Source organism: Ochotona princeps, chromosome 4, assembly GCF_030435755.1.
Source record: "Ochotona princeps isolate mOchPri1 chromosome 4, mOchPri1.hap1, whole genome shotgun sequence".
NCBI classification, from domain to species: Eukaryota; Metazoa; Chordata; class Mammalia; order Lagomorpha; family Ochotonidae; genus Ochotona; species Ochotona princeps.
This window is the reverse complement of record NC_080835.1, coordinates 3,504,707-3,519,209: the sequence shown is the minus strand read 5'-3', so window position 1 is coordinate 3,519,209 and position 14,503 is coordinate 3,504,707. Positions and strand designations below refer to the sequence as shown.

The 14,503-nt window shown below is 60.4% G+C and overlaps 1 protein-coding gene across 2 annotated transcripts; it reads right to left on the bottom strand.

Annotated features, from left to right (window-relative positions):
- Positions 1-2,303: 2,303 nt before the first annotated feature.
- Positions 2,304-7,390, bottom strand: LOC101528917 (aldehyde dehydrogenase family 3 member B2-like). Of its 2 annotated transcripts, none has more exons than XM_058662373.1 (10): positions 7,315-7,390; positions 5,233-5,395; positions 4,910-5,020; positions 4,637-4,757; positions 4,409-4,494; positions 4,235-4,316; positions 3,618-4,004; positions 3,246-3,412; positions 2,682-2,781; positions 2,304-2,496 (listed from the first exon to the last, which is right to left on the bottom strand). In XM_058662373.1, the coding sequence occupies exons 1-10, from the start codon at positions 7,365-7,367 to the stop codon at positions 2,312-2,314; spliced, it is 1,455 nt and encodes a 484-aa protein (XP_058518356.1). In that variant the 5' UTR covers positions 7,368-7,390; the 3' UTR covers positions 2,304-2,311. The 2 variants fall into 2 exon arrangements, with proteins under 2 accessions (XP_058518356.1, XP_004598279.2); XM_004598222.2 differs by lacking the exon at positions 7,315-7,390 and adding an exon at positions 5,671-5,722.
- Positions 7,391-14,503: the final 7,113 nt, after the last annotated feature.

The following is a 14,503-nucleotide window of genomic DNA, read 5'->3' as shown; positions in this document are numbered from 1 at the left end:
TGAGCTCCAAGATGTGGCTTTACCTCTGAGGGCCCCCCAGGCCACTGGGCTCCTGCTGACCATGTGGGCCCCTCAGCTGGCACCTTCGCGTCGCCAGTGGGTAGTTATTGAACCAAGGAGCGGCCATCTGCACATTGTACATTGGGGGCCACTGTGTGGGTTCTGTGTGGGCCCCCTGGCTCAGCTGTGTCCACCACAGCAATAGGAACAGGCTGGTGCAGTCCTGCACCGGAGAGGGGCCTCCCTAGGCTGTGTGACCCTGAGAAAGTCTGTACCCTCTCTGAGCCTGAGCTCCAGCCCAGGGCGGCCACAAGAGTGGGGAGCAAGGGACAGGTGCAGGTCAGGCCACGGGTGAGAACCGGGGCGGCGGCCCTGCAAATACCAAGGGGCCAGACTTCCGAGGTGGGTGTCGTGGCACAACAGGTTAAGCCCTGTAAGGAGGCAGCCAGGGCATCAGTGCCCAACACTGGCCCAACAGTGTCCTGGAGTGGGGCCCTCCATGGAACCCTCACACCAGCTCTAAGGGGCAGCTGTAATCCATTCTATCAGACAAGGAGGTTGAGGCTGAATGACGTAGGGACCTGGCCTGGACTCTGGCAGTGGAGAGCTATGGCTCGCACGGAGCCAGGCAGAGAGCAAAGGGCATAGGAGAGGCTGGGCTGGCGTGAGGTGTAGAGCCCCTGAGGAGCCCAGAGGGCCAGGGGTGGGGTGCAGGGTGGGTGGAAGCAGCCTGCTGCCTTAAGGCTCTGGACATGGTCCCTGGCTGGACCCCAGAAGGCCAGCCCGAGTCTTGGCTGTCTGCTGAGCCAGGCCTGGTCACCATGACCAGAGAAGTCAAGGCTAAGATATGGTCAGGAGTGGGAGTGATCGGCTGCCTCAGGTGCGCCCCCCTAGGGCTGGAGCCAGAACCTGCTTCCCAGCCAGTGAAGGGGTCACATAGTCAGAGGCCCACGGGAGACTGCGGTGTCGAAGGTCAGAGCCCAGCTTCTGGCCAGGCTTAGAGAGGCCCTATGAGACTGAACCCCGCTCCTGGAGCAGGGCCCTGCCTCAGGCTTAGGAGCGTGCAAGCCTTAGGACTCTACATCATAAGCCGCTCGGTCGGGGCTTAGCACACACCTGCTTGTTTTAGCTCAGCTACAGCCCCTGGAGCTGGCATGGCCATGGCTCAGAAATGGCCAGGTCTCTCCCACATCCACACTGCCTGCATGAGGCACAGCCGGGATTCAAACCCGAGTCTGCTCGAGCCCAGGCTCCAGCTGCCTCGAAATGCATGGGCCAACTGGAGTGAGGGGAAGGACCAGCTGCAGGCACTGCCCAGGGCTGCTCGGCAACTGGCCATGGAGGCTTCAACCTCTTTCTGAACCAAAAGGTCAACAGCCAAGAGTGGCAAGGGGGCCGACGGGGTGGCGAGTGCTGGGATTGCCCTCTGAGCTAGCCAGGGCTGATTTCCAAGGTAGGAGTGTGGGGGCAGGGATCCTTTAGACCCAGCCTTCATCTGAACTTCCTATCCACCCACTGTCCCATCCACCTGCCCGTCATCCACCCATCCACCTATCCATCCATCCATCTTCCCCTCCCTCACCAACAAGGCCCCGTGACTCACCCCCCTTTGGTCCTCCCTGTGCCCCTCTGTATACAGTCATCGCTAACAGTTCCCAGGGGATCCAGAAGACCCCTCCCCCACCACCAGGCCAGTTTCACATGGTGAGGAATCCACCAGAATAAGAGTGGGGCTGTGGAAGTGGAAGCAGAGAGTGTGGTACCCGCTGGTCCGCCTGGATCAGACCTGCTCTGTCACTCCCACAACCCAGCCCTGTCCTGTACTCAGACCCCTGTCAGCTGGGGTCCCCACATGTGGCCAGCCCTAACCACCTTTGGGAGTTGGCCAGTGTGTGCACACGGCCCTGCCTGATCAGCCAACGCCCCCTTGGGGTTCCCACAGGGAGTGCCAGGACCCTTGCCCACAACACACTGTGGGCAGTGGTTACCACACGGTCAGACTTGGGAGCAAGATCCAGTCCCTGCAAGTCAGATATGTCCAAGTCCCCACACAGGTATGATGAGGCTGCTGGGAACTGCTCGGTCTTGGGGGACCCATTTATGGCTATCACAAAGGGGTGCTCTCTAGCCACAAAACCAACCCAACTTGGGGAATATGGGGTCTGATTCCATCAAGAGGACCATGGCCCGCAAAGGGACTGGCCAGCCATTGCAAGTCCTGCCCAGTCCTGAGTTGGCTCTGACCAAAGCTGGCACCACAGGACTGAGGAGGTGGGCAGTGGGTGTGGAGGCAGGTGGGCAGTGGGTGTGCTCACAGAAGGGTGCAGGTTGGAAAGCTCAAGGCCCAGCTTATAAGCTGCTGGGTGCGCTCGCTGTACGGCGGGTAACGGGGCTCGTTCAGCTTCTCCAGGCCCGGGGGGGCAAGCATGCAGGCACGGTGGTGAGAGAAGGTTTCAAAGGAGAACTTGCCATGGTATTTGCCCATCCCGCTGTGACCTGTGTGGGACACAGGGAGGGAGGGCTGCGGTCAGGGCAGGGCAGACCGACCTCAGGAACAGAGGGGAACTGAGGCCCCAGCGGCCGGGGGCTGATGCATGTTGAACAGTGCACGGAGGGCTTCCCGAGTCAGCCGTGCCAACCCCTCCAGTTTCCCCAGGCTGGAGAGATGAGCAAGGACTCACCGACTCCCCCCAGTGGCAGGGACGACAGGGTCAGGTAGATGAAGCCCTCGTTGCCCCCAAAGCTGCCGCTGCTGGTTCTCTCCAGCAACTGTTTCACAACCTGGGGTGTGGGGGAGGAAGGAGGGTGCTGGTAGACTTCCCCCACCCCAGAAGTTGTGGGGATAGAGACCCTGCGTCTGCAGGGCCTCCGCTCACTCCACCAGCCCCCGAGAAATCTTCCCCACTCCCTCCAAGTCCCTCCATGAGACAGCACTTACTTGGTGAGCATCGGGGTGCCGTGGGGTCAGGGCATCCCTCCCAAGCACTGAGAGCTGCCATGACCTTGGGCCATGGCAGTGGTCGGGGCATTGCCCCAACAGTGCAGGCCCCACCCCAGTGGCTCTGCCCACCTGCTCAGGCCCACTGAGGGTCTCAGTTGGACCAGGCAGAACCTGTGCTGGTTCAGGAGAACATCCCAAGACACCCTGCCTGGCAGTTGAACCAGTGGCCTGGCTTAGTCACCTTCACCCAGCTGTGACCCTAGGCCCCTCTCAGGGGAACCGTGCAGGGGCAGGCCGGCCCCACCTGGTTGTTGTTGGAGAAGGCGTACAGGGCCAGCGGCTTCTCGCGGCGGTTGATGAAGGCGATGGCCTCGTCCAGGCCGCCCACGGTCAGGATGGGCAGGATGGGCCCAAAGATTTCCTCCTGCATCACCGGCTCCGCCTCCTGCACGTCCACCAGCACCGTGGGCGCTGCGGGCACAGAGGGGTTCAGCCCGGGGCAGGGGTGCTGTGGGTATGGGGCGGGGGTGGGGGAAGGTGGGGGGCACAGAGGGGCCAGCACGCGGAGCGCCCGGGACACAGGACAGCTTGGCCCGCGGTCAGGCTGCAGCCTGTGGGGACAGCAGGTGCAGGGACCCACGCTCAGCTCACACACAGCTGCGGCCGAGGGACTCACCGATGTAGCGCTGGCTCTCGTCGCTCTGCCCACCAATTGCCACGCGGCCACAGCGCAGCAGGGCCTGGAGCCGCTGGAAGTGCTTCTGGTTGATGATGCGGCCCAGGTCGGGGGAGCTGCGGGGGTCTTCACCATAGAAACGGGTGATGGCGCTCTGCAGGGCGGGCAGCAGGCGCTCACGCGTCTCGGGGGTGCACAGGACGTAGTCCGGGGCCACACAGGTCTGGCCAGTGTTGAAGTAGCGGAACCAAGTCACACGGTTGGCCACGGTCTGGGGGTCACAGTTGTCGTCCACGTAGCAGGGGTTCTTGCCCCCCAACTCCAGGGTGACGGGGGTCAGGTGCTTGGCAGCAGCCGTCATGACGATCTTGCCCACACGAGGGCTCCCTGGGGACATGGCAAGGGGATGCCCCTCAGTTGGGGCATGGGGGGGAGCCGGCACCTGCCTTTTTCTTTCCTGTCCTTCAGAGACCCGATTCCACAGGGCAGCTCCCAGGAGCCCGGTCTGCTGGGTCTCTCCCACACACTCCTGACCCATGGCCAGAGCCCTTCTCTACACAGCCCTCTCTGCCCTGCTGTCTGCTGTGCCCCCTGCTCCAAGGCCAGGACCATCTCACCTGTGAACAGGATGTAGTCGAATTTATGTTCCAGAAGCCGGCCAGTCTCCTCAGGCCCACCCAGCACCACGGCAAAGCAGCTCTGTGGGATGGAGCGGGCAGTGCAGGGTGGTTAGGGTTGCAACCTCCACCTCCCCTCCCCCCTCCCCAGAGCGAGCTGGGACACACTCTCACCTGGTCCAGGTACCGGGGCAGCACCTCGGCCAGCACCTTCTCAGCGCCCTTGCTCATCTCTGAGGGCTTCAGCACCACGCAGTTCCCTGGAGGGGCACATGGGGGAGGGGTGGAAGAGGCCTTGGGGACCCCAGGCTCCCCCACTCTAGGGCGCTGGGCGGGGCAGGCACCTCATGGGCAGTCTGGAGGCTGCCCAGTGAAGAGCCAGTGCCTCAGGACTGTCCTCACCTGCCGCGATGGCCCCCACCAGTGGCATCAATGTCAGGTTCAGGGGGTAGTTCCAGGGGGCGATGATGAGCACCAGGCCATAGGGCTCCTTCCGGATGAAGGCGCTGCCCAGCTTGGTGAGCTGAGGAGCAGGGTGCACGGTGAGGCCTGGCTGACGACGCCCCACCTCCACCCCACCCCGGGGAGTCCTGGGAGGGTGGCCAGCAGCCAGTCTTAAGCGGGGGCTGCCTGTGTCCTCCAGCCCCCCGCGGCCTGCAGCCTAGCAGGGCTCACCAGGTTGTTGGTTGCGGGCTCGTCCTTCATCCAGGTGTGCAGGTTCCTGAGCGCCAAGTCCACCTCGTTCTGGCACATGATGAGCTCCGATATGTCCGATTCAAAGGCTGACTGCGAGAGGAACTTGGGGTGCTCAGGCCTGGGAGAACCCCTAGTATATGGCTGAGCGTTTATTAAACTCTTGCTGCATGCTGCAGGCCAGAGAGGCGTCCACTGCGCCCACGGGAGCCATTCTCCAGGGACACAGCCAGTCACCCAGGGAAGGACACAGCCAGCCTCACCCTACCCCACCCTTTCTCTCGGCCCCGCCCCCGCGGGCCCACCTTGTGCAGGTCCTGGGCCAGCGCGTCCTGCAGGAGCTTCCTGTTGTCCTGCAGGAAGCGGCTCAGGGCCTGCAGCTGCTCAGTCCGGAACTCGGCCGGCCGCGTGCGCCCCGCGCCGAAGGCCTCCCGCAGCCGCCGCAGCGTGTCCTCGAAGGGGTCCATCCTGCGGGTGTGGGGAGACGGGATGGGCAGTCAGGGCTGCTCGCACCCCGCCACCGCTGGCCGCCCCGGAGCCTGCAGCACCCACATGGCTCAGGGCATCCCCATGTGTGCAGGATCCACAGGAATGACCCCAGTGGCGGGGGGCCCTCTCTTTACCCTTTCAAAGGACCTGTCCACCCCCAGGGTAATACACAATAAGGAAATGGGAAATGGGGCTCCCAGCTGCAGGAAGGAGGGTGGGCAGAGGTGACCAGGCCTGGCTCTCAAGGGCCTCACTTGCTCTGGGCTTGGCCTGGAGGGCAGAAGAGGGATCAGGCTTGAGGACGCCAAGCAAAGGTGGCCAGCACACAGGCTGAGCTGGCTCCTACAGGGGCCTCCACAGTCGCTGACCATTCCAGAAGGGCCTGGAGGAGGACTTGCCCAGGGACGAGTGCTGAGCACTTCCAGGAGGAGTTCAGGGCCAGTTGGGCAGCTGACAAAGTCAGCTGGGACCCTCAGGCTCTAAAGCACCCAGACCCAGCTGTCCTGGATGGCTACCATGGCAACGGGAGAAAGGCGGAGTTTGCCTCCAACCAAACCAGGAAGGGTTGGCGGAATTCCCTCAGGCAGTGAGACCACCGGTGCACCAATGAGGGGCACAGACCCATATCCCCCATCTTATAATGACCGAGACGACCCCCATCTTATAAGGACCGAGACGACCCCCATCTCTGCTTCCGGCTCAAGCAAAGTTTAAAAAACCCCTTCCCCATCTGTTCCGGGCTCTTCGTCCTCTGCAGCCCACTCCTTCGCTTCTGTCTTTCTGCTGCCTGGGAAAAGGAAGCCGTGACCGTGGGTCCCTGAAATAAAAGCCAGCTACATTCTTTCCATATGTTTGGCTGAGTTATTCTTTCCCTGGCGAGTGGTGAGTCTAACAGTTCTCTTGCACTTTGTAGGGATGAATGCTCAGGAATGTGGGACAGGCTGTGACACACAGGCAAGCAGACATCTGCACTGGGACCCAGGGCAGGCAGAGGCCAGGCCCACCAGGGCAGCAGGGGCAGCAGGGGCAGGCAGAGGCCAGGCCCACCAGGGCAGCAGGGGCAGCAGGAAGTCCTGCACATGCCCACACCTGCCCTTTCTCCCTGTGCACACCTGCCACTCTGCAGTAACTGGCGAGTCACAGCTTCTGCTCCACATACTGTGAACACACGGCCAATGCCACTCAGCCACCCCACGGCCTGGAGCCAGGCAGCTGGCTCCTGCCTCTCAGCCAAGGCACTGTCTGTCTTGCCCCCACTGCACTGGAGGCACTGGGACTTGCTGGTGTCACGGGGGAGCGGGTTGACTAGGAACTCTTGGCTCAGACTGGTCCCACGTGGGTGCAGGCACCCTGGCCGCTGACCACCTCTTTCTGCCTCCCCAGAGCAGGGAGCTTCTTGGAGGTGGGCAGCCCGGACTTGAGCTAGCTGGCGCTCCCATGTAGGACGCCAGCACTGTGAGTCTCCACAGCCCATGCCTGCTTCCTGGTTTCCCTGGCAGGAGAGGGAGGCTTCTGGGGCCAGGGCAAGCAGGGAAGGTGACTCAAACTGTGAGGCCAACCTTTTGTTTTCCCCAAACTTCCACTTCCAACCTGGCCCTGCCTTTGTCCCCTCGGGGATCAAGCCGGGGGTCCCTGCCAGGCCCCCCTCAGGGCCCTCTGCTGGGAGTTCATCTGCTCATTCCCAGCCAAGGGGCTCCTTCGGGGAGGCTAGGTCTACGAAAAGAGGTTACAAAACAAGACCTGCACAACCCCTGGGTACAGTCAAGGCAGGCCAAGGCCACCTCTCTGAGCCCTGCATACCCGCAGCCCGGAGGTCACCCCAGCCCAGGCTGCCTGAACACTTACCTGCCATGACCCCCATGCCACGGGCCCCGCCTGTCCCCCTGAGGCCCACATACCCCAGCGTGGGCTGTGAGCCCCTACTGGCGCCTTTGACCTCGGCCTCAGACATCCTGCCGCCAGGAATGCAGAAAGGGATGCTCCCGTGACCTCCGCAGCAGCCCACTACCCAGGAAAGAGGCAGCTGGCAGCCTCACGCAGGGTGGCGGAGCAACAGCGGCTGGGGCGGGGAGGCCGCAGCCTCCTAATTGCCAAGCTAACACCCTCCCACTGCCAGGAACATAGGCCACTTACAATCCTGCCACCCCCGGCTATCTGGGAACTGGTCCGACAGCTTGGGCTGCCTATGTCAAGACAGGCCTGCCAGGCAGAGGCACACAGGGGCCCGCGCAGCCAAGGCTGCCTCCTTCAAGAAGCCTCTGGGGCCTGGCCCAGGGACCAAGCACCTGATCCTCTACTCCTGCGCTGCCCCCAGGCAACCAGGTGCGCTCACTCAGGAAAACCTATTCCAGCTGGGATGAAGGGGTGGGGTGGGCAGAGAGAGGCAGAGGGGGCTGGGGCCAGGTGATAGCTATGCTGACGCTTGCCAACCTGGGAACACAGAATATCTGGGCAAAGGCCAAGGGCAGCAGGGGAGCCCCCTTGGGCCACCCTGCAGGGAGCCCAGCACAGGCAGGGGAGGCAGAGGTGTCGGGACTGAACTAGAGTTGGAAGGTGAGTGGAACCATTAGAATGAGTCCTAGTTGATGGTGAGGATTAAGAGCGAGGGTAACTCGCTGAGTAAGCCAGCTGGAGCGGAGGGAAGCTGGATGCGTGCTGGGCTGGCCGCCCATCCAGAGCTTTTACCTGCAGAAGCCAAGGGCCGTGCTGGGTGCTGTGGGAGCCACTTGAAGCGAGCACTCCTAGGCCCCCGCTGGCTCGGCCTCCCTGTCTTGCCCACATACAGGGCTGTACCATGTTAGCTTCGTCCCCTGCCCCAGGCGCCCGGGCCACCCTCAGGGCGGACACCACCAGAACACTTCTCACCTCCACACAGGCTGTGGGGGTGGAGTCCCACATGGGGGCCACAGATACAAGTCTCTCGGGACACACAGCTGTGCCTCCATAGCACACGCCCATGGGAGGGAGGGAGGCAGGTGACAGGAGTGGGTGCCTCCTGCATTATTTGAAAGGCAAAGTTACAGAGAAGAGAGACAGATAAATATCTTCCATTTGTTGGTTCACGCCCCAAATGACTGCAACATTCAGAGATGAGCTTAACCAAAGCCAGGAGCCAGGAGCTTGTTGTGGGTCTCCCGCGCGGGTGCAGGGCCCCAAGCACTTGAGCCATCCACTGCTTTCCCAGGAGTATTATTAGGGAGCTGGATGGGAAGTAGCTGGGACTAGAACCAGTGTCCCTGTTGGCTGCTGGTGCCACCAGTGCAGGCTAAGCCTGTGGTGTCACGGCGCCAAGCCCGAGTTCTTTTTTTCCCATCTAATGAGACTATTGAGTTGAAGCTGCAGCCACCTGCAAGGCTGCCCGTCGCTGCGGAAAGACAGCAGGGAGAGTGAGGGACAGTGGGGCTGAGGTTGTGGTTCAACCGGTAACACAGGGTGCCTAGCTTCCCTTCCCATGCAGAAGGGGAGGTAGCAGAGCACACCTCCACCCATTGGCCCAGCTGGAAGGAGCACCCGGAGCCCGCCCTTCCACTTCCCTGTCAACCAAACGAACCCTTCCCCAAGCACCCAGGCCCTGGGGCTGGTATCGGGAAACCACGCCCCATTCCACACTCATAAGAAGCCTGACCGGGTCCAGCGTGATGACTGAATAGCTAAATCTTTACGCTTCAGGTGCCAGGATCCCATACGTGTGGTTCGTGTTCCTGCTGCGCCACTTCTCATCCAGCTCCCTTTTTGTGGCTCAGGAGAGTAAATGAGGACGGCCCAGAGCCTGGGGCCCTGCGCCCACATGAGAGACCTAGAAGAAGCTCCTGGCTCCTGGCTGCGGTTTGGCTCATCTCTGACCGTTGCAGTCATTTGGGGAGTGAATCAGTGGATGGAAGATCTTTCTGTCTCTCCTCCTCTCCATAAATCTGATCTTTTTAGTGAAAATAAATAAATATTTTTAAAAAAAATAATAAAAGAAACCTGGCCCTGGAGAAGGACACTCTCTTCCTATTGACACAAGATGGAAGATTTCACCCGTGTGTGGCACATGGAATCAGACCAGAACGTGTGGGTGTAAGTGGCCAGTCACACAGTTCTGTGGGCGCAGATCATGCCCCCCCTCATGGTGCATCAGAGACCAGCCCACTCGCCTTCTCTCCAGGACTTGGTTGGCTGTGCCAGACTCCCCTCTGCCTCCTGGCCCTCCGCCACTTGAGGATCTGGCTGCCACCCTCCAGCCCCGAGTGGGGGGCTGGTGTGAGCTGTGAACCCCGTCACCATGATGCCGTCGGAGAAAGCTTCCGATTTTTCAGGGTGAGTGTGGAGAGGCCCTGTACACCCCACAGTCATGCTGGTCACTCCCCACGGAGCTGAGTCCAACCCCCTTGGGCAAAGGCAAGAGACAGTCAAGTCAGGAACTCTCCCACGGGGTCACACCCATGGAGCGGCCGACCTTATCACTGGGACTATCTTTACAAAGCAACTGGTGTCGAAACTACCAACCATGACCTTCCAACGGGCTGTCCCTGCAGCTGCCTCTTGCCACCCCGTCCCATGAACTGAAATGCCCCTGACACTCCAGGGAGCTTGTGCAGGTGCCTCTGCCCAGATGAACCCCACTCTTCCTTCTCCAGAAACCATCCCGGCCCCAAGGTTGCAGTCTGAATCCGCGCCACACACACACGTAGTTCCTGCTTTCTGTGTGATTCTGTCACAGTTACACCATAGGCAGTAAATCAGCTCACTCCAGGGTAGGCCTAACGAACCTTCACCAAACCTTCACCTTGGCCTTGGCCTGGCTTGCATGTTTGCCAAGCTGCATCCACGCCACACACATACAAGTTTTTCTTTGGCACCCCAGGGCACTCCTTTCTGGATGGGGTCTTAGCCACCTCTCCCTTAACCGCTCGCCACCTGGCTGCCATCACTCTGTGGTGTCTGGCACTAACGACCCCTTCCCCCAGCTTCCCAGGTGAGCGCCGTTGGAGCAAGCATGGCATGACTGAGGTCTGAACTGATCATTCCTCTGACAGCTGCCCACTGTAGCTTGGGCCATGGAGGTGGCCGCCCCAGGCTGGGCTCAACCATAGGCCTCCTGGCTCCATGAAGTGACAACCCCAGACAGATCTGGGCCATCGGGCTGCCAGCCAGTATAGGGTGAGACAGGCCCTGCCCGTCACTCCTGGGGCCCCACAGAGGCCACTCCTCTCCCAAAGCCCCTTCACCACTCTGGCACTCTGGAGCAGGGGTGTGGGAGGTAAGAACTGGGACCCACAAAGTGAATGTGAATTCAGGCCCATCAGTACAAGTGATGAACCCAGACAGGGACAGCAGCTATGCTCAGCTAGCTGATCTAACCTACAGGCCGTCATTGGCACCACGGCTGCCCTGACCAGCCACTGGCCTCGTCCAAGCTTTCCCTGGCCCCTGGCTTCAGATCAGCCTGGCTCCAACTGTCGCGACCACTTGGGGTGTGAACCAGTGAATGGAAGCTCTTTCTCTGTCTCTGTTAGTAAATCTGCCTTTCCGATAAAAATAAATAAATATTTTATTTTTCTAAAGATTTATTTAGTTCTTGAAAGTTGTTAGTTAAAGAGAGAGAAGGAGAAAGAGAGCCATTAGCTGGATCACTCTCCAAGTGGCCGCAACGGCTGGAGCAGAGCTGATCTGAAGCCAGGAGCCAACAGCTTCCTGCGGCTCTCGCATGTGAGTGCAGGGTCCCAAAGCTTTGGGCCGTCCTCCACTGCTTTCTCAAGCAGGAAGCTGGATGGGAAGTGGAGCATCCGGGACACAAACCAGCACCCATACAGGACCCCAGCATTTGCAATGTGAGGATTTAACCACTGAGACGGCGCCCTGGTTTTAATGTAAGCAGTGCTCACTTACAACAGGGGTTTTGCTTTACACCGGGAAAGAACTCATCATGTGAATTCTGCATTTTGAACGGGCGATGTATGACCCACTTCTCTCTTGCCAGGCCAGGCAGCCTGGGCCTAAGCGCCCGGTCAGGCCCGTGGTCAGGGGAGCAAGCAGCCGCTTACAACCCCGTGCTATGTCGCGAACTCTCCTGTTCTGTAGGTCCTGTGGATGAAACGCCCCTGATGGAGACCGCTGCCCATGTACAGGGGGCTCACGGGATCACATCCCTTCATGGTAAGTCACAGAGCGGGGTCTCTGTGTGCCCTGAGCTGTGCAGTCACCGCCTAATGGTCAGCACAGCCCTGGGCCCAGGGTCAGCAGCTCTTCCTTCTCCATCACCCCACCCCGCACCTGGCCCTGCCACCTGCTGTCCTGGCCATCACACACCCTGGCTCTGTGCCTGGGTCCTGGCACTTAGGACTACCAGCCGACCCACAGTGCTGACCACTCAGTACCCCGACTCCAGCTGAAACCTCAAGACCACAGGCCCGCTCCCTTCCTTGGCTCCGTCCCCAGCTGGGACCCAAGCCCCACTCCTGTTTCCTCCCAGGCCCACCCTGGGCCCTGCTGCCTGGCTTCTGTTTACTATGCAATGAACATTTCATTCTACCTAACTTAGATGCCAAGCCATGGTTCACCCCAACATACACAAGCTCCTACGGGGGGAGCGGGGCGTGCCAGGCAGCAGGTGCCATGCCACACCCTAGCTGACAGAGGCTGCCATCATGGCAGCGCCTGGGCTGCAGCCATGGCCACTGGGAGGTAGTGGTCTCTCTGAGAGCCTCTGCCCTCATAGGGGACCACTGCCAGCTGCCATTCTTGCCAGGAGGGCTTCCCCCTAAGGCAGCTCTCCCACATCAGCAGGAGGTGCCACAATGAGCATGCGCGAAAAGGATCTTACACCCTCAGGAGCGGTCTCCTCTGCTTCCACCTGAGTGTCTCTTCTTTTGTCGCTGTATACAAATGGCCACACCCCAGCTGCAGGCCTTGTACCCAAGCAAGTGTTAAACACTGCTGGGAGAAACGCAGCCCATAGCTGGTGGGCATTCTAGGCCTGGCTCATGCCACCTCCATGTTGACTATACCAGTGTTGGCGTAGTTGCCTGTTTTTTAAATCTGCAAGAGCCTGACCGAACTGGCTTGATCCCAAGGCGGGCCACTCCCAGCAGTGTGGTATGCCACTGGCAATGGTACCAGGCTGGGAGCAGGCAGACCATGGATCCCATGCTGAGGAATTAGGCATCCACTCCCACAGTGCTAGACCAGGAGACAGGAGGTGGGCCTGGGAGTGCACAACCACTGATGGCATTTGGCAGGCCAGGCGCCTGATGGGTCCTAGGCGGATTGTGCCCATGGTACACTACCATGCCAGTCTGTGAACAGAAGCCCTGGGGCCTGAGTTGGGGTCCTGGGGTGGGGGGCACAGCTGGCATTTGGCACTGCTGAGAAACCTGGGCTTTCATGTCCAGCTGGTCTCAGGCAGGACGGGATCTCTGGTCTCAGGGCCCGGAGCCCAGGGCTGTGTGTTGCGGCACCAGAGCACACGGTACATGTCATGCCGCCTCCTGTACAGGGGAGACGGTCACGCCCTGGTGAGTCAGCCTGCTCCTGTCACCCCCAGTGACTTCTCAGAGTGCCAACGGCGGTGCCACGGGCACACCTACACTTCCCATAGCTCATGAGACAGACACATTAGATGAGTCAGGGAGAGACACACAGGCCTACACCCCTCATCAGCAGGAAGCAGCTATGGAAGATGAAATGATTCCACATCCTCAGCAACCCTGAAGAATGGGGGTCAGAAATCTCCTGAGGGGGAATGAAGTGGCACAGGCAGGTGGCCAGCTTAGACTCAGGCACCAGAAGCCGTACCTCCCCTGCCCTATGTTACACAGTCTGCTCACCTGTCCATCACATGACCCAGGTGGTACTCCCCCTCTCCTGGGTCTTGGGGTGCTATCATGTACCCACTCTTCCAGGCTCAAGAGAAGCCAGCAAGGGGCAGGGGTGCCCCCCTCTCCCCGTGGGTACAAGATGAAAGCAAACATGTCTCCCACCTGTCTGCCCACTGTATCTCGCAATGTGTTTCTGGAAGTTCCCTCCACCTCCCTTCTTCTTTTATTATTTTACTTTTTGCTAAGTTTATTGTAAAGGCGTGCATAATCAGCCCACTCCCAGACTGGTGACCCCAGCCGGGCCCCTGGCCAGCTGCTCCCAGATTGGCGTGGTGGTCCACCACAGGTGTGACCTGCCCTGGATAGTGGAGTCAGGCCCCTGGCCACCACTCCCTGACCGGCACATATTGACTGTGACTGTGACTGCCTTAGACAGAGTGTCTGCGGACTCGCTGACGTATAAGACACACTGCCTAAAGCCCTAGTCCAGTTTCCAAGATGAGTGCATGTGACCCCCGAGATCCAAGAGCAGTCTCCAGAGGGGATCAGGAGAAAAGGCTGGCGAAACATGTCGGCCTTCAAGTGCCGCAGCCCTGTGGGGAGAGCCGAGGCTGTGCCTCACTGTTTTGCCTTTTGAAGAGGTTTGAGGTGTGCGACTGGTTTGCAGGGCCCACTCAGTGCAGCTCCAGCCGTGGGCACCCTGCCCAGCACAGTTCCAGCTGCAGACCCGTGCCCAGCGCAGCTGCAGCATCATCTTGGCCCGTGTGTCTCCAGCCACGGGCCTCCCTCTAGGACCCTGGTCTATAGGGCATGGCAGTAGCCCACGCCATCCAGGAATCCTGGCTCTCACCTTGAGCCCCTCCCCAGGGATCCTGGCCCGGGCAAGGTGGTTCAAGCTCTAGGCCATCTCCCAGGGGAATGGGCGGAAAGAAACACCACAGCTTAGCCGATGGGAAGCCAGCATCCAGGAGCTTCTTCCAGGTCTCCCATGTGGTGCAGGGACCCAAGCACATGGGCTACCTTTTGCTGCTTTCCCAGGCCGTAAGCAAGGAGCTGGGTGGGAAGTGGGGCAGCCGGGACACGAACCGGCGGCCAGAGTAGATGCCAGTGTTGAGGCTCAGCCTGCTATGGCACAGAGGCAGCCCAACAGTTACATGTTAGGTTTTGTGGCACAGTGGGCATCCCATAGGAGCACAGGGTTGAATCCCACGTGTTCCTTGCTATAGCCTGGGAAAGCAGCAAGTGTGTGTCATGTTCCTGGGGCCTTAACACCCACATGGGAGGCTTG